The 22,949-nt window shown below is 39.2% G+C and overlaps 1 protein-coding gene and 1 non-coding gene across 5 annotated transcripts; both read left to right on the top strand.

Annotated features, from left to right (window-relative positions):
* The first annotated feature begins 7,300 nt into the window (after positions 1-7,300).
* TIPIN (TIMELESS interacting protein) lies at positions 7,301-22,010 on the top strand. 4 transcript variants are annotated; one of them, XM_025472419.3, is made up of 9 exons: positions 7,344-7,448; positions 9,164-9,228; positions 10,772-10,912; positions 11,037-11,115; positions 11,510-11,585; positions 14,717-14,839; positions 15,069-15,132; positions 19,987-20,193; positions 21,458-22,010. In XM_025472419.3, the coding sequence occupies exons 3-9, from the start codon at positions 10,780-10,782 to the stop codon at positions 21,634-21,636; spliced, it is 861 nt and encodes a 286-aa protein (XP_025328204.1). In that variant the 5' UTR covers positions 7,344-7,448; positions 9,164-9,228; positions 10,772-10,779; the 3' UTR covers positions 21,637-22,010. The 4 variants fall into 4 exon arrangements, with proteins under 4 accessions (XP_025328202.1, XP_025328204.1, XP_025328205.1 ...); XM_025472418.3 differs by having other exon boundaries at positions 7,365-7,502; XM_025472417.3 differs by lacking the exon at positions 9,164-9,228 and having other exon boundaries at positions 7,301-7,448.
* On the top strand, positions 15,990-16,125 carry LOC112676251 (small Cajal body-specific RNA 14). Its single transcript, XR_003146416.1, has one exon. It is a non-coding gene; the product is annotated as a small Cajal body-specific RNA 14 (non-coding RNA).
* Positions 22,011-22,949: the final 939 nt, after the last annotated feature.

The raw sequence follows: 22,949 nt of genomic DNA, 5'->3' as shown, positions 1-22,949 counted from the left end.
GTTTGCCTCTCTTTTTCCCCATGTTTATTTGGTTTCTTAAACTCTACATATGAGGGAAATCATATGGTATTTGTCTTTCTCTGACTTACTTCTCATAATAGCATAATTAGCTCAGAGCATAATTTGCATAGCATAATTCTCTCTAGCTCCATCCACATTGTTGCAAATGGCAAGATTTCATTATTTTTAATTGCCAAGTAATATTCCATTATATATATATTCCATTATATATATATATATATATATATATATATATGTTTCCCATATCTTCTTTATCCATTCATCAGTTGACAGACATTTGGACTGTTTCCATAATTTGGCTATTGTTGATCATGCTGCATTGAGGTGCATGTATCTCTTCAAATTAGTATTTTTGTATCCTTCGGGTAAGTACCTAGTAGTACAAATGCTGGATTGTAGGATAGTTCTATTTTTAACTTTTTGAGGAATCTGTGTACTGTTTTCCAGATTGGCTGTACCAGTTTGCATTCCCATCAACAGTGCACAAGGGTTCCCCTTTCTCCACATCCTCCCCAACACCTGTTGTTTCCTGTGCTATTAATTTTAGTAATTCTGACTGGGGTGAGGTCATATCTTATTGTATTTTGACTTGCATTTTCCTGATAATGAATAATGTTCAGATCTTTTTCATGTGTCTGTTAGCCATCTGGATGTCTTCTTTGGAAAAATGTCTATTCATGTCTTCTGCCCATTGTTTAACTGGATTATTTGTTTTTTGGGTGTTTGGGTTTTGTAAGTTCTTTACATATTTTTTGGATCACTAACCCTTCATCAGATATATAATTTGTAAATATCTTTTCCCATTCCATAGACTGCCTTTTAGTTTTGTTTATTGTTTCCTTTGCTGTGCAGACTTTATTTGGATGAAAGCCCAATAGTTTATTTTTACTTTTGTTCCCTTTGCCTCAGGAGACATATCTAGTAAGAAATTGCTTGGCTGATGTCAAAGAGGTTGCTGCCTGTGTTCTCCTCTAGTGTTTTAATGGTTTCCTGTCTCACCTTTAGGCCTTTAATCCATTTTGAATTTATTTTTATGTATAGAGTAAGAAAATGATCCAGTTTCATTCTTTTGCATTTTGTTGTACAGTGGGGAATGATGTATTTTAATAAGTGCTTGAACTTGTGAGCACCCACATACACTGCCTCCTACTCCTATCCTGAAGGTGTCAGTTGGTCTCAAGCTTAAGAAGATAGAACACAGATGGAGATGGGAAGGAGAGAGAAAGTGGGGAAGGTGGTATGGAGATAAGAGTTTTGCTAGATTTGATGTAACCCTCTCTTCAGGAACCCTATAGACTGTCTACATCTACTAAATGAGTAACTTTTACTGTTGGAACTGGAGAAAGGTTCTAAGTTGAAATGGTTCAGAACATAAATAATATGTGAGATTCAGGGACTTGGAGGCCCAGATGACCCTGAGGACCTAGGTCTCACTGGGTATTTACAAAAATCTAGGGAGGGGGGCACCTGAGTGGGTCAGTGGTTGAGCCATCTGCCTTTGGCTCAGGTAGTGATCCTGGGTCCTGGGATGGAGTCCTGCATCCGGCTCCCTGCAGGGAGCCTGCTTCTCCCTCTGCCTATGTCTCTGCCTCTCTCTGTGTGTCTCTTATGAATAAATAAGTAAAATCTTTAAAAAAAATCTTGAGAGGGCCTTCAACTTCCACAGGCAGTGGAGGAGATATGGATTTGAATCAGTTGACTTGGCCTTTGAGGAGTACGGAGACTCACTTGATCCTTTGGGCCTCTGCATGGTACAGCCTTCAATATCACAAATTTAGAACACTACTCTTTAACCACAATGGGCTGACTTGCTCAAGAGCTCTTCTGGAAACAACCTGAGGCACCATCCAGAGCTCAGCTTCCTTTAAGCCTCTGTCTTCACCCAGTCTTCTCCTGTCATTACTCCATTGAGTGCAGATTCCAAGGTCCATCACCTCCTGCAAATACTTCAAGTTCTTTGTCCCTTTTCTTTCCATTGCACTTACCTTACCTGGGAAAACTATGACCATGGAGTGACCCAGTCATCCTCTCTGATCCTTAACTTTCTATCATAAACCTAATAACACACCTACATTGAAACTTTTCACCCTTCATATTAGAATGGAGAGATGTGCTGTGTCTTCCCATCAAAGGCTATCTCTTCCCTCTATGATTTGGATCTCATTCCATCTGTCTATTCTAAAGTCTTTACTCATTTGATTTATATATGCATATAAATCAATATACATATAACAATCAATGCATACGTAACAATACACATTTAAGAATGCATATGTAGGGGATCCCTTGGTGGCGCAGCGGTTTGGCGCCTGCCTTTGGCCCAGGGCACGATCCTGGAGACCCGGGATCGAATCCCACGTCAGGCTCCCGGTGCATGGAGCCTGCTTCTCTGCCTCTCTCTCTCTCTCTGTGTGACTATCATAAATAAGTAAAAAAAAAAAAAAGAATGCATATGTAAAATACCATATAAGAATGCTTAATGGAAGCATGGTTCATAGTTGCAAAGCCCTCAAACCATTCCAAATGTTTACTTATAAGAAAATGGTTAAGTAAATTATGGCACATCCAATAATAGAATAATAATTTTCACAGCAGCGAAAAATGTCTAAACTACATAAATAGAATAATAGATAAATAGAATAATAATTTTCACAGCAGTGAAAAATGTCTAAACTACAGTTGTGTAAAACAGCATGGAAAAAAATCACAGAACAAAATATGGAGAGAGAAAAGTGAGCCTCAGCAGATTATATACATTTTAATACTATTTGCATAAAGCTAAAAAAGAAGCAATATTAAATAACATATTGCTTATATTTTCAGGCCCACATATATATAGTAAAACTAGTTTTTTTTAAAAAGATTTTATCTATTTATTCATGAGAGACACAGAGAGAGAAGCAGAGACAGGTAGAGGGAGAAGCAGGCTCCCTGTGGGAAGCCTGATACAGGACTCGATCCCAGATCTCTGGGATCATGACCTGAGCCAAAGGCAGATGCTCAACCACTAAGCCACCCAGGTGCCACATAAAACTAGTTTTTAAAGGATTGATAAATACAAAACTTAGGATAGTGGTGCTCTCAGTGGGATGGGAGATTCAGGGGAATGGGAGAAGGGATAAACATAGAGCTAGGAATAATTCTTAGATTGGATGCTATCAAGTGTGTGTATTCTATTGTTATGCTTTATCACATACATAAATATTACATATATTATTTTATAGGTATCAAAATTATATAAAAATAATACTTAAAACCTTTAGGGGCTATCCAAAAAAAAAAAAAAAAAAAGAAGAAGAAGAAGAAAAGAAAAGAAAAGAAACCATAATGAGACTCCTCTGCTCAAAACAGCTATCCTAATCTTGTTTTTCATTCTTCCTAACAACACAGTCTGAGTCAAGTAGATCAGTTTCTTTACTGAAGCTTAATCATTTTTAATCATTTAAGCTTAATCATGAAAAAATAAATAAAATCTTTTAAAAAATAAATAAAACAGTATGGTGGGGATCATCTAATCCACACCTTTTTTATTACAAAAATTAATAGATTAATTTAATACCTTTTGTATTAAAAAAAAGAGCAAATTGACTCAGAGCAATAGAGTGATTTGATCATGTCAGGCTTTTAGTTCTTAGTAGAGCTGATAATATGGTTTAAGAATTTATTCTAGGAAAGATTCCAAAAGGCATAACACAATGCACAGTGATATAATAGTCTTATGTTGAGAACTGCTTGTGTGCATTATTGTGAAAGTACTAGGTATTCATGTTCTCAATATTTTTGGAAATACTCCAAAATTGTAGATTTGAAGAATTAATGTATTAGTTTATTATTTCTATTTTGTTTTTTGAGGCAGTTGGCTATGTCCGTCAACATCTTTTTACCCCTTCCACAGTAACAGAAATGCTGAATTTTTACTGGGCCATGGCCACTAACAATAAAGACTATATTCCCAGTCTCCTTTGCAGCTGTGTGTGGCCATGTGATTACATTCTGCATAATGAGGTGTAAACAGAATTGTATGCAACTTCTGGGAAATGTTCTTAAAATGTGCTGTTTCTTCCTCTTTGTTGCTGATTGGAATGCAGTTAGAGGTTAGAGTTCTAGAAGCCATCTTAGACAATGAGGTGAACTTGAGAATGAGATGCTTACATGGCAAAACAAGAAGACAGGCGCCTGGATTCCTAACACCATGGAACGTCTTACCAACAGGGGATTTATTACCTCCAGATTTCTTATACGTGAAAAACAAATAAGGTCTCTATTTTGCTTATTGCTGTTTTAGTTTATTCAGTTTTTTTCTGTTATTTGTAACTGTATCCGATCTGAATTTATTATTCCTGACCTGGCTACTGCAATTGCTAATGCTGATTGTAGACCTGGTTTGGTATGATATGACCCCAACTCAGGCATGTCACATACCAGCCAAGGGACAAATAGAAGCCACAATCTTGAGATGTAGTCCTCAAATACACAGCAGACCTGTACCACCAGCCAGACCAGCACTCAACTAAGGGTTAAAGGCAAATAACACCAATCAACAAGAACCCGAAACTTCACTTTTTAAATGTGAGATAGAAATAGTTTATGGTCTTTTGGTTATAAAAGATGTACTCAAAAATAAAAAATAAAAAATAAAAGATGTACTCTATTCCTCTCTTTTCAAACCTCATCTCTGTACTGGGTGGGTTCTCGGCCTGCCAGAAAAACTTTTACACTCCATACTCAATCTTTGCTCTTTAATAGTCTACTTTTTTTCTTTAGTACTGTTCACTTTTAAAAACATTAAACTTTTGGGGTGTCAGACTGGCTCAGTCAGTGGAGCATGCAACTCTTGATCTCAGCGTTGTGAGTTCAAGCCCCATGTTGGGTGTAGAGATTACTTAAAAATAAAATATTTAAAACAAACATTAAACTGTTTTAAGAGTGTTAATGACATGGTCTATTGGAAAGCTATCTTTATATCTCTGGTGAAATTGCTATGGAAAATATATTTCTAGTATTCCCCACATATAAACAAAAGGGACAATTAGTCTTTGACAATGATACACAGCGCTTTACAACTGTGTGTGTGTGTGTGTGTGTGTGTGTGTGTGTTTAAGACATTATTTATTTATTCATGAGAGACACAGAGAGAGGCAGAGACACAGGCAGAGGGAGAAGCAGACTCCTCACAGGGAGCCCAACGCAGAACTCCATCCCCAGAACGGGATCACACCCTGAGCCAAAGGCAGACACTCAACCGCTGAGCCACCCAGGTGTCCCCCAACTGTGGTAGTTATATTCACAGGCCTCACAATGACTTACCAAAGCCTTTACAAATTTTCTCAAAGGGTCAAACATTCTAAAAATTATACGGATGGTAACACGTCACATTCAGTACTATAATTTAATCCTCATAACCCTATCCAGTAGATAATGTTATTAATACTGAGAAAACTGAACCACAGTTAAAGGTCACCAAGTAGTAAATGATGAAACTGAGGTTCAAACCCTCAGAACTTCTGCTCTGGGATTGTGTGTGTTTGTGTGTGTGTGTGTGTGTGTGTGTGGTGGGGGCTGGGGGGTGGTAGTGGTGGAAAGAGGGGATATGTATAACTTTTGGATTTCTCAAAAAGTGCTTTTACACTGGGACTCCTGGGTGGCTCAGTGGTTGAGAGCCTGCCTTTGGCTTAGGTCGTAATCCCAGGGTCCTGGGATCAAGTGCTGCATCAAGCTCCCTACAGGGAACCTGCTTCTCCCTCCTCCTGTGTCTCTGCCTCTGTGTGTGTGTATGTGTGTCTATCATAAATAAATAAATAAATCTTAAAAAAGAAAAAAAACAACAAAAAACTGCTATGCCTCTTAGCCTTGGGGTCCAAGTCCCTGCTCTGCTGTGTCGGGTATACTTGGACCCAAGCTCGGGCTTGCAAATAAACCCTTGTGCGCTTGCATGGGTGTCGGCTCCTTGGTGGTTTCTCGGATACGTGATCTTGGGCACAACATAAAATCTTACCAAAAAAAGGTGCTTTTACATTTACTTTATTTGTGGGGAATATAGACCGTCATTTGGGTAATTGAAAGAATCTTTTGCCTCAGTTATTCAGACATTTGAAGTTGACATAGTTCCCCTTCAAATTAATGTTACTTTTCTTTCCTTTTTAAAAATATTTTATTTTTAAGTAATCTCTACAACCAACATGGGGCTCAGATTTACAACCCCAGGGATCGAGAATCGCATGCTCTGCCGACTGAGCCAGCGAGGTGCTCCAGTGTTAATTTTCTTAATATAGGGCAGCCCAGGTGGCTCAGCGGTTTAGCGCCTGCCTTTGGCCCAGGGCATGATCCTGGAGACCCAGGATCGAGTCCTGCATGGAACCTGCTTTTCCTCCTGCCTGTGTCTCTGCCGCCCGCCCCCCCGTCTCATGAGTAAACAAAATCTTTTAAATAAATATTTTTTGGGATCCCTGGGTGGCGCAGCGGTTTGGCGCCTGCCTTTGGCCCAGGGCGTGATCCTGGAGACCCGGGATCGAGTCCCACGTCGGGCTCCCGGTGCATGGAGCCTGCTTCTCCCTCTGTGTCTCTGCCTCTCTCTCTGTGTCATGAATAAATAAATGTAATCTTTTAAAAAAAAAAAGTATAGAGTATTTTTTCCCATCCCCACAAGTATTAGTTATATATTTATTTCTCTAACTGCGTGCATGTATGCTCCCCCCTACAAGTAAATATGAACGTATTTGGACTCGCTTTTCCTTTTTTTAAAGTAAAGCGCTACCAAGTGGGGCTTGAACTCCCTACCCTAAGTTCGAGTCGCATGCTTTATTAACTGAGCCAGACAAGCATCGCTGAGCTCACTTTTAAAAAGAAAGCAACGGAAAATAAACAAACAGATAAATAAATAAATAAATAAATAAATAAATAAATAAATAAATAAATGTAACTTTTTTTTTTTTTAGTAACGTATTTTTTTTACATTTTTGTGTCGCCTCTATTCACCATCTCTTTTTTGCAACAATGACGCTCAGTGTTCAAGGAATTGTGAGGTCTGAAGCCTCCGTAGTTTCTCATCAAAATGCACTGCCTCTTTCAACTCCATTCACAAGCAGGCGTTCTAGAAAACAGACCTTTCCCCGAAGTCCGAAGCGCCCGGGGCGTAAGGGATCCGAGCCTTAAAGCAAACACGGATCCACCCCTTCCAGGAATTCAGGAGGGCGGGAGCGACCCGGGCTGGGGAGAGGCGGGCTCGGAGGCGGTGGGCGGGGCCTGGATCTGGGGGCGGAGCCGGGGGCGGGGCCAGTGAGTCCCGCGGGCTCCCGCCAACCCCCGCGCAGATTTGGCGCCGAGCGCGCAGGCCCCTTCTCGCGGCGGGAACCTCCAGAATCTCGCGATCAACGCGGTTTAGCCGCCGCGTCTGGCCCCGCGCTGTGGCCGCGGCGGTGCCCCGGAGGGTGAGAGCTGGCGCGGGGGGGGCGCTGGCGGCGGCGGCGGCGGCCGAGCGAGGGGTGGGTGGAGGAGCGGAGGTGCTGGCGGGCCTCGGGGAGCGAGTGTGGAGGTTGGACGGGGATCTGGGCTGAGCGGGGCTGAGAGGCCGCGGCGGACTGGGGGGGAGGAGGGCGGCGGTTTTACCTGTCGGTTCTCTCTCGGGTCCGCCGCTAGCCGCGTGCAGCCGGGAGGCGCCGGGGGACTTGGCGGGCCGCCCGCTGTCCGGGGGCTTCGCAGGACTCCCCTTTCCACAGGCGCTACTTCTTTTGATAATTTGGATGAAGTTGGACATTGGACCCCTAACGGTCTGGAAGTGACTTGCAGTTTGGATATTAAACCTGGTGCCTTCGGGGCGCGTCTGCCTTGGGCTCAGGTCGCGACCCGCCCGGCCCCGCATCGGGATCCCCGCAGGGAGCCTGCTTCTCCCTCTGCCTGTGTCTCTGTGTCTCTCAGGAATAGATAAAATCTTAAAAAAAAAAATTAGTTACCTTCACTCCTCTGAAAGTTTGAGGACTAGAGGCGGAAGCTTAAAAGCATTTCATCGATGTCGAAAAACAGTATATGCGATCCCCGCCGAGAAGTGAAAGATAGGTACTTTATTCACTACCACTTTACTAACAAACCCCACCCCGTGCTTGGCCAGTTTTTTTTTTTTTTTTTTTAGATTTTATTTTTTTGAAACAGAGACACAAGCAGAGGGAAGCAGGCTCCATGCAGGGAGCCCGACGTGGGACTCGATCCCGGGTCTCGAGGATCAGGCCCTGGGCTGAAGGCGGCGCTAAACCGCTGAGCACCCCCCACCCCCCACCCCGGGCTGCCCAGGTCATCACTTTTATTTTTTTTTAATTTTAGTTTTTTAATTTTTATTTATTTATGATAGTCACACACACACAGAAAGAGAGGCAGAGACACAGGCAGAGGGAGAAGCAGGCTCCATGCACCAGGAGCCCGACGTGGGACTCGATCTCGGGTCTCCAGGATCGCGCCCTGGGCCAAAGGCAGGCACCAAACCGCTGCGCCACCCAGGGATCCCTACTTAATTTTTAAAAAGATTTTTATCTATTTTAGAGAGAGAGCACAAGCAGGGTGAGGGGTGGAGGGAGAGGGAGAAGCAGACTGCCCCCTGAGCAGGGAGCCCCACACAGAGCTCTAGCCCAGGACTCTGGGATCATGACCTGAGCTGAAGGCAGATGTTAAATTGACTGAGCCCAACCCAGGAAGCTACTTTAGGTTAACTGCCTTTCCAATTTTGAAAACCTGTGGTTATTGAACCTTAGCTGGAGACAGGTGCGTCATCATCAGGAGTTGTTTTGTTTTTATGTATTTGTGGTCACCAAGATTTAGAATTGGAGGGACTTTAGGTATCCTTTAGCTCTAGTAGTTTTACAGTTTGGGGGAAGCTTTGGAATCTTTATTCTTTTTTTTTTTTTTTTTTAAAGATTTTATTTATTCTTGAGAGACACAGGCAGAGGGAGAAGCAGGCTCCATACAGGGAGCCCGTTGTGGGACTCGATCCCAGGACTCCAGGATCACACCCTGGGCTGAAGGCCGCACTGAGCCACCCGGGCTGCCTGGAGTCTTTATTCCTCATTCAACAAATATTTATGGAGCACCTGCTGTATATCAGCTTTGGAGATACGGTGGTGGAACACAAAGACTCACCTGGTCTTTGCCTTTTTAGAACTGCAGTCTAGTATGGAAGACAAACATTAGATAATGACAGAAATGGAACAATATTAAAACTGGGTAAGTGCTATGAAATTGGTACTTGACACGTTGAATGCTTATAGGATTTAATTCAGGGAAATTAGGGTAGACTTATTTGAGGAGGTGAGAATTGAGATAGATAAGGAATCAGGGAGGAGCCTTCAAGATAGGAAATAGCCTTAGCAAAGGACCCATGCCTGAGGGATTATGGCTCTCTCAAGAAACTGGAAAAAAAAAAAGTATGAAGAGTTGTATGAAGTGAGCCTGGAGAAAGGAGGAAGCTGTCATATCAGGCAGGGCCTTGGAGTTTTATCAGAAGCCCAAGAGCATTAGGAAGCCATTGAAATATCTAAGCCAAGTGGTAATGTGTTTGGCTTTACATTTCCAGAGCTTCAGTCTAGCTGTACTACGGAGAATGGTTTGAAAAAGGCAAAAAAGGCAAAAGTGGCTATGAGTAATTGAGTAACCAAAACAAGAAACGTTAGGAAGTCATTGTGGAGATAGGGAAAAATGGAAAGACTTAATGGATGAATAGGAAGTAAAATGGACAGGATATGTAGGATGGGGGAAGGAAATATTGAAGTTTGCATGGCTGGATAGATGTCGCTCATTGAATTGGGAAAATTAATTAATAGATTGATTTATTTATGATTTTATTTATTCATGAGAGAGGCAGAGAGAGAAGCAGGCTTTCTGTGGGAAGTCTGATGCGGGACTCAATCCCAGCACCCCAGGATCACGCCCTGAGCTGGAGGCAGACACTTAACCACTAAGCCACCCAGCCATCCCTGAATTGGGAAAATTTAGAAATTTGGTTTTGGACATGAGAAGTTATAGATGCCTCTGCGAAATTTAAGAGCTATAAAATGAGAACTAGGGATTGGGAGCTCAGATTTGATGGCTCAGGTAGAGGTAAAAAATGGGAGATATATATTCATCTATAACTCTTAAAGCCATGTACATAAGTAAATGAAGAGGGCCTGGGATGGAGTCTTGAATACTTACTGCCAAGGTTAGGGGAAGATCAATCTGCACAGGAGATCCAGGAGTGTCTGGAAAGGGAGGAAAACCATGTGAGTACAGTGTTCCATCCAGAAGCCAAGGAAAATAGTTTTTCAGAAAAAGGAACCAATCAGAAGTGTCAGATGTTGCTCAGAGGTCAAGTTTGAAGGTACTGAATAGTGTTCTTTCCAGTTTTCAACCTGAGGATTATTTCCTTTTCTTCAGAGGAAACCTTAGAAGACGAATATGTTAACAGATTTTTTAAAAAGCTGCTTTGGTTAAAGTGGGGATGAGGTACCTGAACCCTGCCTGTTTTAGAGGAGATAGAGGAGACCCAACAGTTGAGGATTTGCTGAAAAATCATGTAGTTATTGATTGGCAGGGTCTACATTAGACCACACTTCTGATTTCTAATCCAGTTGTTTTTTCCCATAATCACTTTCTGCTTCTTTTCATGATATGCATTTGAAATATGGTTTAACTGACTGAAACACATGCATTTTGCTGCAGGTGGAACTTAACTGTAGAGAGACTACTTGCATAAATAAACTTCCTTTTTTTTTCTTTTTCTTTTCTGTAGAGGAGAAGATGCTAGAGCCAGAGGAGAATGGCTTGATTGACTTACCAGATTATGAGCATATAGAAGATGAAACTTTTCCTCCTTTTCCACCTCCAGCCTCTCCACAGAGAGGAGATGGAGAAGGAGCTGAACCTGATGAAGGTCTGTAGAGAGTTCCAAAAAAGTGCCTGTGTTCAGTTATCCACTTGTCAGCATAGAAATGATACATTTTACAAATGAGGCTTAAATTATTCAAGTAATATTAAATATTGGTATATTTCTCTAGAGTCAGGGAGAGGAGCACCTGTTCCTGTACCTCCAAAGAGAACAGTTAAACGGAACATACCTAAGCTGGATGCTCAGAGGTACACTTACTACTATTTCCTTAAATGTTCATAGTTGTTTTTTTTTTGTTTTTGTTTTTGTTTTTACATTTTTTTCCCCCTTATATTAAAAACTTTTAGTCGGGAATCATCTGGAGATCAGATATCTTTCTGGGAGAGGGGGAGAGAGAAAATCTTGCAGACTCCCCACTGAGTGTGCCCCCTGCCCCCATGGGGCTTGATTTGAGGACCCTGAGATCATGACCTGAGCTGAAATCAAGAATTGGATACTTAACTGAGCCACTCAGGTGCTTTTCTTTTTCTTTCTTTTTTTTTTTTTTTTTTCTTTCAGTTCAGCAGATATTTTTCTTATGATCTTGCTTTGGCCTTGATGGCTCTAGAAAACTTGAAATTCAAAACATGTTTCTCTTCACAGATTAATTTCAGAGAGAGGGCTTCCAGCATTAAGGCATGTGTTTGATAATGCAAAATTCAAAGGTAAAGGTCATGAGGTAAGAAATGTCTGATTTTTATTCTTTGTTCTTTCAAGTATCAGTAGAGCTATGGGCCCATTATCATATTCTGAAGAATATTAGAATGTTTCACAGATACTATGATTCATCATCATATCTCTTGAGAAACTAAGATGTAGTGGAAAGGGCACTGCTTAAACAATCAGAAAAAATGTCTTATAGTCTTCTTTCCTAAAGCCACCATAAGTCTTTAGGAAAATCACATCTAAGTCTAAGCTCTGAGTTTGTACTTTATAATTTCTAGGAATAAAATTGAGTTAGTCTACCTTAAAGGTGATTTTAGGCTTCAGGAGAGCAAGGACTTTACCTGTATCAATCACTTACATGTCCCCAAGATATGGCACATATCTTGTTATATGTGTCTGATTCATAATAGGCATCATTTACGGTGAAAAATGAAGACATTTAAGAACTGTTGATGACTGTCCAAATGTATATTTTAAAAGTCTCTTACCTTTTTTTTTTAAAGTAGGCTCCACACGCAGCATGGAGCCCAGTGTGGGGCTTGAACTCAGGATTCTGAGATCAAGACCTGGGCTGAGATTAAGAGTCAGGTGCTTAACTGATTGAGCCACCCACGCAGCCCTAAAAGTCTCTTTGACTAATGTAGAGTGTAGATAAACTTTTTTGCGGATATCTTTGTAGAGCTTTGCAGTTGAAGTATTTTCAAATATATGCTTAATTTTTTTAAAAAGATTTTATTTATTCATGAGAGACACAGAGAGGGGGAGAGAGAGGCAGAGACAGGCAGAGGGAGAAGCAGGCTCCATGCAGGGAGCCTGATGTGGGACTGGATCACGGGTCTCCAGGATCACACCCTGGGCTGAAGGTGGCGCTAAACCGCTGAGCCACCCAGGCTGCCCTCAAATATATTCTTTAATTCTCAAACCTGTGGGGTAGCTTTTGGTCCCATTATCTAGTTAAGGAAAGGATATTTTAGAGTTTTAAGAATGCCTCTTTCATAGCCCAGCTAGAGTAATATTAATGCAGCTGAGCACCATCTTGGTGTGCTATGCAGGATAATGGGAAAGACGGAAGAGGCTGGAAGCAGATGGCAATTCAGATACTGTCACACTACCAAGGTGAAGGTGAACAGGTCAAGATAGCCTGATATGGTAGTAGATAAACAACCTACACTACTTGTAGGCAGCTGGATATAAGGAGGTAAAAAAGGAGTAAAAAATAATCCCAAGAGAGGTGCCTAGTTGGCTCAGTCAGTAGAGCATGTGACTCCTGATCTCAGGGTTGTGAATCCAAGCCCATGTTGGGTATAGAGTTTACTTAAAAAAAAACAAAACAAAAACCCCAAACCATACCCATCTCAGTTAATTTATTGCCCTTGTTGAAATTTTCAGGTTGTAATGATGAATTGGTTCTTTGAATTTAATGAAGTCTTTATCATTTTCATAATAAGTACTTTATTAAAATAAATGAGTTTATATGACAGATAAAAATTTTGTGTTTCATCACTGGGTTTATGCTATTTAGTCTTCTGTACTTTGCCTTTGAAAATTTGTACTGTTTTCTCACAAAGTTGAATCCTCACTGCTTTTTTCTCCACGTATGACTTGGAACGTCCCATTGTATTGAAGTGTTTCTTTTATGACTCTTTGTTCTAACGTGACATTGTAAGGTGACTGACCAGCTACCCCCAACAATTGGAAAATAGTCTTAGGTGATTGCATTAAAAACAAACAAATTTGTCTTTATTATCAGAAGGAGAATGATAACACATGCTCTCAGTATTACTTTAACATATGTGCTGCCTCAGCAAGCACAGTGCTCTCAGTATTACATGTTTAGTTACTGGTAGAGTTGACCTTTGACTTCTTAGACAAGATCAGTTTACAACAACAATAGCCAGTATTTGAGTGTATACTTTGTGTCAGGCACTTGTATTACTTATTTCTAATACCTTATAAAGTGTATATAATAATACTCTCACTTTATACATGAAAAAGAATGCACAGAGGTAGTGATTTGCATAAAGTCACACAGCTGCTAAGTAGCAGGATTCAGATTTGATCTATGCAGTGTGATCTATAGCCTGTGCTTTTGACTATTCTATTTTAAAATACTGTTGTGGGGTGTCTGAATAGTTCAGTCGGTTAAGTGTCTGACTCTTGGTTTTGGCTTGGGTCGTGGTCTCAGGGTCCTGGGATAGAGCCCCGTGTGGGGCTCCATGTTCAGTGGGGAGTCTGCTTGTGGATTTCTCCCTCTACCTCTGCCCTTCACTCACGTGTGTGCATGCTCTCTCTTACACACTCTCAAAAATCAGTAAATCTTTAAAATACTGTTAAGAATAAAATATTTTACATTAAAACCAGGAATTTGGAATTTTGTTATTCATTAGTCCAGTGTCTTAAAACTTTTTCATTTTAATTTTTAAAAATTTTATTGTGATGTTGGGACGCCTGGGTGGCTCAGCTGTTGAGCGTCTGCCTTTGGTTCAGGACGTGATCCTGGTCCCAGGGTCAAGTTCCACATTGGGCTCCCTGCTAGGAGCATGCTTCTCCTTGTCTGTGTCTCTGCCTCTCTCTCTGTGTGTCTCTCATGAATAAATAAATAAAATCTTTAAAAAAATTTTTTTATTGTGACATTGAAATTTCCTATATAGAGAGGTATTGTGCCCTGAGAACGTTTTTTCTTTGTTTTTCCCGGAGAACGTTTAAACAGTTGTTGCTAATCTTTGTACTTTGCCCTTGGGATTTCTGACTGTATTTTCAGTGTTGAATTCTCAATGCTTTATTCTTTATATATGATTAGGGACCTGTCATTTTGTTTCGTTATTCCTAAAAGATATCTTGACATATTTTATTAAAGCTTATTTTCCCATATTACTTTACAGTTCTGAAAAGATACATGATTATCTTTTAACTTTTATTAAGTTTTCATAGTGGGCTTTTTAAAATCTATATCCAGTGGTCTTTTAGACTGCAATCCTCTAAGCTCAATATTTCTCTCCTTAAAGTTTCTTCAGAAGTTTCTTAACCTTGTAAATATAAAATGACACCAGTGACTTTGGCATTACTATTCAATTCTAAAATCTGCTGACAAGGTCAGTTGTGAGAATGAGTCTTCTATTTAGCATTTTTATTTTTATGTGCCAGGCTGAAGACTTGAAAACGCTAATCAGACACATGGAGCATTGGGCACATAGGCTATTCCCTAAACTGCAATTCGAGGATTTTATTGACAGAGTTGAATACCTGGGAAGTAAAAAGGAAGTTCAGGTAGGTGTTGAGATTATTATGAATATCATTCATAATGCTAAATAGTGCCAAGGATAGATTTTAGTTGAGGCTAAGTCACTGTTTGGCGTTTTCATTTTGAAGTCTGTCATGGTAGAGAGAAGGAAAACTAAGAGTAGTTATTAACTTTTTTGAAACTAAGAATTGAATGAATTCTCATTTTCCCCCAAATGTTACTTACGAAAATGTAAAAATACCTCTTTATTTTCAGACCTGTTTAAAACGAATTCGACTTGACCTACCTATTATACATGAAGATTTTATTAGCAATGATGGTAAGAATATAAGTTTATTTCTAATAATTTTGCTTTTAGAAATAGATCTAGTTGGGGCAAGGGTAGATTAAGCACTGGGTTCTTCATCTATATTGAGTAGTTGAGTAAACATAATTATAGTAACTAGGAATGAGTTGAAATGCTTTGGTACATCCAGAATGTTTGGTACTTGTTTCTTAAAGACATGACTGCAGTGCCGTTAAGAGATGTAAAAATACAGTCACAGAACTTGAGCCTTTGAGAACTCTGATACCCATTATCCTTTGTAGTGGTTGGTTAATGAAACTAAATGACAAGATGTAGTGTAGTGTTCATACACATATACACCATTAAAAGTGTGTATTAGAATCTAGGGAATTGGAATAATTTGATGATGAAATAGTTTACACTTAAGAGTACAGATCCTGTATATAGATGGTCCTCAGGTTAACAGTGGCTTGACTTATGATTGTTTGACTTAATGATGGTGCAGAAGTGATATGCATTCAGTAGAAACCATACTTAGAATTTCAAATGTTGGGTCTCTTGTGACGCTGGGCAGGAACAGCCACACTGAGGGTAAACAACCGATAGATTGATAACCATTCTGTTTTCCACTTTCAGTACAGTATTCCATAAATTACATGACATATTCAACATTATATTATAAAATAGGTTTTGTGTTACATGATTTCGCGTTAACTGTAGGCTATGTAAGTGTTTAGAGCATGTTTAAGGTAGGCTAGGTAGATTAAACCCATTTTTTTTAAACCCATTTTTGATTTAAGATACTGTCAACTAAAAAAAAAAATAAGATACTGTCAACTGATGGGCTTATCAGGATGTAACTCCATTTTTAGGTGAGGAAGGTCTCTTTTGTGACTGTTCCTGGTATTGATTGCATTTGTTAGTTGTACAGTGCAACCATAGACGGTCACACACATCAAAACATATGGTTCCTGCCGACAGGGTCTGTATAGTTATCAGATTCTCTGTGCGATGGCTCCATACATGTTTGTTTATTTGTGTTTTTTAAACTTTTAATAGATGTAATAGAAAATGCAGACCACCCCCCCAAGTTTTTATAAGTTGTTTTTAAAAATGTGAAGAATTATGACTTAAATAATCAATATCTAATATTTTGGTAAAAATGTGGTATGTATCAATGGCGTGGGATTTGGTATATTGAAAGGAATTAATGACTACAGTAAATTACACAGCACATACCACTGGGTTAGTTTACTTGGCAGCAGTTTTTGAGCTGCATAGTGTGTGCTAGAATTTCAGGGATAAAGATGAGTAAGGTCAGACCCCTTGGTTCATGGGCTAACAGACTAGTGAATGAGTGAGACATCTATTCTGATTGGTGCTGAAATTAGAGATAAGAATAAGGCACTGAGTAGGATGCAAAGGAGAGCGTAGTTGCTTTTACCTAGGAGAGGGGAAAGCCTCACAGAGGACAAATCATGAGTACTTTGAGTGATAAGCAGTAGAGTTCAAGCAAAGGTGATTTTGGAGAGAGGGACTGACTCATTTGTGCAGAGGCATAAATTAACAGAGGACTATTGATGGAATTACAGGCCTGCTGATATACTGGGTACCTAGCAGAGGCCTCTATCTCGGCCCTGTTACTGAATCTGTCCTCTCTGTATCCTAAGAGAAGAGTCTAGATTTTTTTGGATAAGGCACTACAATAGTAAAAAGGTTTTGAGCATTTTATTTATTTACTTTTATTTTTTAAAAAGATTTTACTTATTTATTCATGACAGACATAGAGAGAGAGGCAGAGACACAGGCAGAGGGAGAAGCAGGCTCCATGCAGGGAGCTTGACATGGGACTCCATCCCAGGTCTCCAGGATCACACCCTGGGCTGAAGGCGGCGCTAAACCGCTGGGCCACTGGGGCTGCCCTATTTACTTTTATAATACATGTATTACTTATATGATAAATAACACATTTAAAATACATATATTGAGAGAATGAGCACACACACAAGACCAGATAGGGGCAGAAGGAGAGGGAGAAGCAGATTCCCCACTGAGCACGGAGCTGGATGTGGGACTCCATCCCAGGACCTTCACATTATGATCTGAGCTGAAGTCAGACACTTAATGAACTGAACCACCCAGGTGCCCAATACACATTTTTATTCTCACTAGAACATTACATGAGGTTTTAGAGTAAGAACAATGTAACTAAATATTCTACTGAATTTTTTTTTCCTCCAAAATTTTGGACTGCTACCTGATTGATGATTTGAAGATGTGATTGTAGTCATCCCTGCAGCCCTCCTCTTGATTTTACCTTATAAGATTCACCCAAATGGAAGAATAACATTAACTACACTTAACTTTTGATATATTCATTTTCTCATCCCATTCATAATAAATGAAGGATTTTTGCTGAACTTCATAAGCAAATTACCTTTTTTCAATCGTTTTTCTTAAAAGCCAGGGATTACATTAAAATTTAATATAACTCCTCTGTTCAGAGCTTTGTAGTGGCTCTTTATTTTGCCCAAAGCAAAAGCCAAAATCTTTATAATGTCCTCCTTGGCCTTAGAGTATCTATTCCTTACCCCACCTCCCTTCCTCTCTGACTGTATCTTTTACAGTTCTCCACTCAACTGCCGGAGTGACACTTGGCTCCTAGCTGTTCCTTGAACCTCCCAGGCACAATTTTGTCTTAAGGCTTTTGCACTCTTACACTCTGCCGTGAACACATCTTTTGTCCTCCTTCCTGCCCCTAAGTCTGCAGGGCTCTCTACCTTTCAAACTGTGCTCAAATATCAACTCAGTAAAGTCTCCCTGACCACACTATTTTTTTTTTTTAATTTTATCTATTTATTCATGAGAGACACAGAGAGAGGCAGAGACATAGTCAGAGGGAGAAGCAGGCTCCCTGCGGGGAACCCAACACAGGACTTGATCCCAGGACCCCGGGATCACGACCCGAGCCAAAGGCAGGCACCCAACCCCTGAGCCACCCAGGCGCCCTTGACTACTCTATTAAAATCATACTCCCACCCCCAATCCTGATTCTCTGATGCTTTTTTCCCCCCACAGTACTTATTTCCCTTTAATTAGTGTATATTTGCTTATCTGTTGATGTGTGCCAGAATGATGGCATCCTGTAACACATTGAATTAATTAAGCTTCTTTGCCAGTCACATGCCTGTGAATGTTGCAGTGAATGAATTTCACGTGTGGTTCTAATTTTTGTAATCCCATTTTTATCAGTCAAAGCTCCATCAGTGGTTATGTTCACATTGGTTTTCCATAAAACATTGTATTAAAGAGGCCATTTACTATTGAAGAGATCTTTTCCTTTCATGGCTCACAAAACAGAAGTTCTTTATGTCATCATTAGGTCAGAATCCTGAACGCCCTGTAAGGTGAAGCATATTAGAAACCCCAAAATTGTATTATCGGTTCTAATATTTGTTTCTGAACTTCTGTAGCAATGTTTTCTACCTGTATTCCATCTATGTTTCCTGATAAAATAATGCATTTTAGTTTCTTGCTAAATTTTTTTTTCCATGTCAGGAAAAAAAAACATTTTTTTCCCCATGTCTTGCTTTTTGTTTTTCACCGTTAAGGAAGAAACCTTGAAAGGGATTTGTTTGTAAAATTAAATATCATAGGATTTTTAAACCTTACCAGAATGATTATAAAGGTTTGTCTTCTGTTTTAAATGTTTTGCTAGTCGTGTAGGACAAGGTTAGTGTGTGTAAATTCATATTTCCAGTGGTGGTCTTGGTAATACGAAATCTTGGGGTTTATTTTTGCCTACTTGTCTGATCATATGATGTTATTTATAATTTTTTTCTTAGCTGTGTAATGTGAATGATACAGGGGGAAGGTGAAGTGTCAGCTTTGCTGTTTTCTTAGTTCTTGCTTGTGTCTATTATCTTGTCTACCTTCTCTTCTATATATGGTTATTTCACAAAAATCTTTTTAAGCTACCCCTTGTGTATTTTGTTGGGGTTGTTTTGGTGTTGAAACTAGACAGTCTGCTTAATTGGGTGATCAGAATCAGCTGTATGTCATGGTATGCTGAAATTTAAAAAATGACTGGGGCACAGCTTTCCCATCTTCTGCAAGGTGGAGCTGTCTGCCTTTAAGGCCACATACAGGCCACATAGTAACTGTCCTATGGATAAATGATAGTTTGTCACTGCCTGTCTTTAAGTTCAACAATTTCTCTCAATTCTTAAATATAAATAGAAGATACAATATGTACTTCCTGTACCACTGTGGATCATTTTAGGGGGCATCCTACTTTGAGATAACTGGTGTACAGGACTCTAAGAATTTAGTAGGACTAATGTAGAGAGGAGTTTTTAAAATTAATGTGGAAATATGTCCATAGATCTCTGAATTTCTTTTCCTTTTTTTTTTTTTTTTTTTTTTTTTAAGATTTTTAAGTAATCTGCACACAATGTGGGTCTTGAACTCACATCCCCAAGATCAAGAGTTGCATGCTCTACTGACTGAGCCAGTCAGGGACCCCTCCTTTTTCATTTTGTGTCTGAGTTTTACCCCATTAAAAAATAGCTTATATAAAATTATTACTGTGTCATATAGACTCTATAGCAAGCCACTAATATGTTGTTGTTTAATGTAAAGCAAGAATATGGTTTGGATTCTTTTAAGTTCCTTAGCCCAAACAAAATATTTTTTAACCATAACTATGAACTTTTGCTTTCTGTTCATGCATATCATTGGTATTTGGAACATTCTCACACCTCAGAGCAATTTGAATAAACAAATAGTTTCTTCAGGTCTGGCACCTTGTTACTTTAGGCTGGTTTTTAAAGCTGCATTACGCCCTTTTTCTAACTACGGATGTACTAATTTTCATTTCTACTGCAGGTGAAGCAGGAGAAAATCATGGCTATGATAAAACTGCTACCGAATTAGATCCCTTTTTGACAAACTTAGTGGAAAGTGAGAACTTTGTTTCTGAGCCAAATAGAAGCCTAACAGAAGAACAACAACAGAGAATAGAGAGAAATAAACAACTGGCCTTGGAAAGAAGGCAGGCAAAACTACTAAGTAATAGTCAGTCCCTTGGAAATGGTAAATATTATGCTGGTTTTATGTGCTACTATTAATATTATCAGGGACATGTTAGAAATTTAACTTCTCTACTACCTACAAAATAAAAATGCCTCTATGTATAGAAAAAATCTGATGTATTTAGTTTATATCTGAGAGAGAGTGCACACATGTGTATTTGTGGGAGCTATTTGGAATCCTCAAAGAATAAATGAATCCAAGATGGTTTTCTGGATAGCTGAGTACCTTTTAAAAAATTAATCACTTCACCTTGATTCTGAATCTGTCAAAAATTCATTCTTTCCTGACTCCTTAATATGTGACACATGTTTTATCTTTAGGATCATAATTTTGAAATTAATTATTATAGTACTTTCCTAAACATACAAAATGCCTTCTGTACCCTTTGAGGATTTTAGAGCTATTTGCAATGACTTAAATGGGTGTTTAATTGCTTTTTATTGCTTCGTGTCACTTAGCCATCAGTTTATCTGATGCATTCTTTTAAAACTCTTGAAATTTACTGTTTTTAAAATAGACTGCGGGTTTGGAAACTACACAACCAAGTTTATTAAAACTGTATTTAAAAATAATGCAAATTGGTTTTAAATGAAGCAGATTGCATGTCTTTTTCAATATCCAATATAGTTTTCCTTTTGAAATGGGAAAATAAGAATTAAGGTTAAGTAGTCAAGACACCATGTTATAAGACAAGTTTCACCCAAGATAGTAAAATTCTCAAGTGAAAATTAGTGTGACTACATTGTCATTCTTTCTGATTAAAATGAACTTAATCTTCAACTTTACAAATGGATGTTTTATTACTACCGGGTGAAAAATTACATGAGAGTCCAACTATCATTGATGGCAGTTCCTTTGCTGTCATTATCAAAGTATACTTGGCAATAAGCATTTTAAGGATCATTTTCTATTTATAATATATTACTTTAAGATTTGCCTACATAGAAATAAGGATCCTAAATTTTCTTTGCTAGAGGTCACTTTGATGTGTAGCTACTGAGCATTTGATTTTTAAAAACTTCATCTAATAACTGTGATTTTTGAATGAGAACAATTGCATTTGGCTATGATTCAAGAGTTTGAATTTACTACCTTTCAAGACTTGAATTTTTGAGTGGACTTTATAGGTATATAAAAATGACTATTTGGAAGAAAGTGATCATAGGTTTCATTTCTACTGATAGAAGCTTGTGAAGAGTTGTATTTATCAGGTAAGATTGGCCCAGGTGCTTATAATGAGTAATGATGATGATTTTTCTTTCAGACTTATTAATAAACACACCCAGGGCACCAACCATCGAAGAGGATGAGGATCAAGAAGAGTCATCAGACAGATTTCACAAAGACATTCTAGACAATCCACATAATGCTGCTGATGTTAATACTGTAAATGAAGAGGAGGAATTAAAAATAGAGCACACACCACTGGACCAATCCTTTTAAAATGTACAATAGTAACTTTATGGTTTATCCAGAAATGTTACTAAGATTGGATAGGGTTCAACTAAGAGAAAATCTATTAGCTTGCTGTCCTCTAAGTTTTAGATTAGTATATATTTTGTTTACTTGGAGTGAAAACACAGATTCCTTTTTAAAATCTGGTATTATTTATATTTATACTTGTTTCTTACTATAGTTGAGCCTATTTATTCTCTTTAGTGTTTTTATATAGATTTAACTTTGTGAAAATAAGTAGTTAAGCACCTTCTGCTAGTGTGCCATTGAATGTTTTGTTTTCAGTAAATTGGGGATTTTAAGATATAAATATATATTGAATATTAATGTCCATTTTTAAGAAATAAAAATCTTATAAACTATCTCTAGAGGCTTTATGAAAGTTTCTTACTGCTATTTAGTTCTGCAATTCACACTTCTGGTAAAATGTTGAAGGTTTCTCTATGTGTTTACATGTATTTTGAGGAGTCACTTTATTTTTTTTGAGGAGTCACTTTAATACTTAAAGGGTCACAAGAAAGGCTGCTATATTGCCTGGCCTGTGTTGGTGCTAGGGGAGTTCAAATGCTCATTGGTATGTTACTGACTAGTGGGAAAGAAACTTGCAAACATCCTGGGGAACAGAGCATCTAGGGAGGATCCATCGGGCACCTTTGAGTTGGTAGAAGAGATCCCAAGGATTGGGAAGGACATGTCCAATAGTGATACAGAAATGAAAATCTAGGAAATAAGAAAGACTTGGGAATGGCAAATATGAGGCTAGAAGTGGTAGGGCCAGATAGTGAGAAGATCTGATTGGAGCTTGTCCTGCCTGAGTCTATCAGCTGGGAGGAGGAGTAAATTACAGATAAAATGCCATGTTGACAACCAAGTTTAAAGGTCTGATTCATGGCAGATTTCCACAGGGGACCTGGAAAGGCAAAGCTAGTTTTAACAAACTAGGAGGTGGGAAGGTTGCTTTTATTTTTCTCGCTTTTTTTTTTTTAAGATTTTATTCATAGAGATGCAGAGAGAGAGAGAGAGAGGCAGAGACACAGGCAGAGGGAGAAACAGGCTCCATGCAGACAGCCTGATGTGGGACTCAATCCCGGGTCTCCAGGATCATGCCCTGGGCTGCAGGCGGCACTAAACCGCTGCGCCACCAGGGCTGCCCTCGCTTTGTTTTTTAAGATCTTATTTTTTTAAGTGATCTCTACACATGGTGTGAGGCTAGAACTTAAAACCCTGAGATCTAGGGATCCCTGGGTGGCGCAGGGTTTGGCACCTGCCTTTGGCCCGGGGCACGATCCTGGAGACCCTGG

This window comes from Canis lupus, chromosome 30 (assembly GCF_003254725.2).
Source record: "Canis lupus dingo isolate Sandy chromosome 30, ASM325472v2, whole genome shotgun sequence".
Taxonomy (NCBI): Eukaryota; Metazoa; Chordata; class Mammalia; order Carnivora; family Canidae; genus Canis; species Canis lupus.
Note: the sequence above shows the minus strand (reverse complement) of the source record. Positions and strands in the feature narration are given on the sequence as shown.